Source organism: Colletotrichum chrysophilum (assembly GCF_026319265.1).
Source record: "Colletotrichum chrysophilum strain AFK26 chromosome Unknown scaffold_48, whole genome shotgun sequence".
Lineage (NCBI taxonomy): Eukaryota > Fungi > Ascomycota > Sordariomycetes > Glomerellales > Glomerellaceae > Colletotrichum > Colletotrichum chrysophilum.
The window spans coordinates 179,488-180,421 of record NW_026517335.1 but is presented as its reverse complement, the minus strand read 5'-3'; the positions used below and the strand labels follow the sequence as shown (position 1 = coordinate 180,421).

At 51.5% G+C, this 934-nt stretch overlaps 1 protein-coding gene across 1 annotated transcript; it reads right to left on the bottom strand.

Annotated features, from left to right (window-relative positions):
* Positions 1-202: 202 nt before the first annotated feature.
* COL26b_006503 (uncharacterized protein) lies at positions 203-934 on the bottom strand (the record flags this gene model as incomplete). Its single annotated transcript, XM_053179319.1, has 1 exon — positions 203-934. The coding sequence occupies one exon, from the start codon at positions 932-934 to the stop codon at positions 203-205; it is 732 nt and encodes a 243-aa protein (XP_053036756.1).

Genomic DNA, 934 nt, shown 5'->3' with positions numbered 1-934 from the left:
AAAAGTCACCCACAAGGCCGCACTAGCAACGAACATGCCCGAACGAGTCGCTACACCCTATCCCTTTAGATATAGAGCGTAATCGCCGTAGTTTTGCATTCTGTTATATGATAAAACTCATTTAGACATAGAGTCCTATTTTGTCAGGTCTTTTCAGCCCCTGTTTTTCCCAATTGTCCATCGCCTGCTCAAACAGCCCCGCCTACTCTTCCTTAGCAGGTTGCGGATTGGGTTTTCCCCTTTTCAGTCGACTCTCCACCGTCTCAATGAGCCTAGCCTCCGTATCTGTATCCTTCATGACGTCCCTTTCGAATTCGTAAGATCGGACCTCGCAGTTCCGCCATCCAGTTCCAGGGTTCAGCCATGAGTCCTCCCAATCATCGGTGAAGTAGTGCAGAAAACCGCCGTGCGTTACGAGCGCAACTTCAGGGTCTGTATCACCTTGCTCGATCAGTTGTCGGATCTTCTGTCGGATAAAGATGCGGGCGTCGCGGGCGCGGGCTGCTATAGCGCTGCTTTCTGGGCTATAGCGAGTCCCTAAAGTCTTGTCGTTCCAGATGTCGTTGACTAGGGAGAGGTCGACGGGCCACTTGCTCTCGGCTACAACTCGGCGGAGGACTGATGGATCAGTGCCGACATCGCACGGGTCATCCGAGGTTTCTTGAGCGTCGGGAATAGCGATAATCTCAGGGTGACACTTATTGCTGGCCACGAGGGCAGGCTGAAACACCAAATTGACAGATTGAAGTGTTCGGCAAAGCGGAGAAGAGAGGATAAGAGATATCTTTGACTGATCTGAGAAAGTGGTCTTGCGCAAAAGCAAGCTCTGCTCTTCACCCAAGGGAGTCAGGCGAGGATCAGGAAGAGTGTAACATCCGGAACCAACGTTGTGAAAGCCCTGTCCATGGCTGACACAATGTATCACTGGTGACAT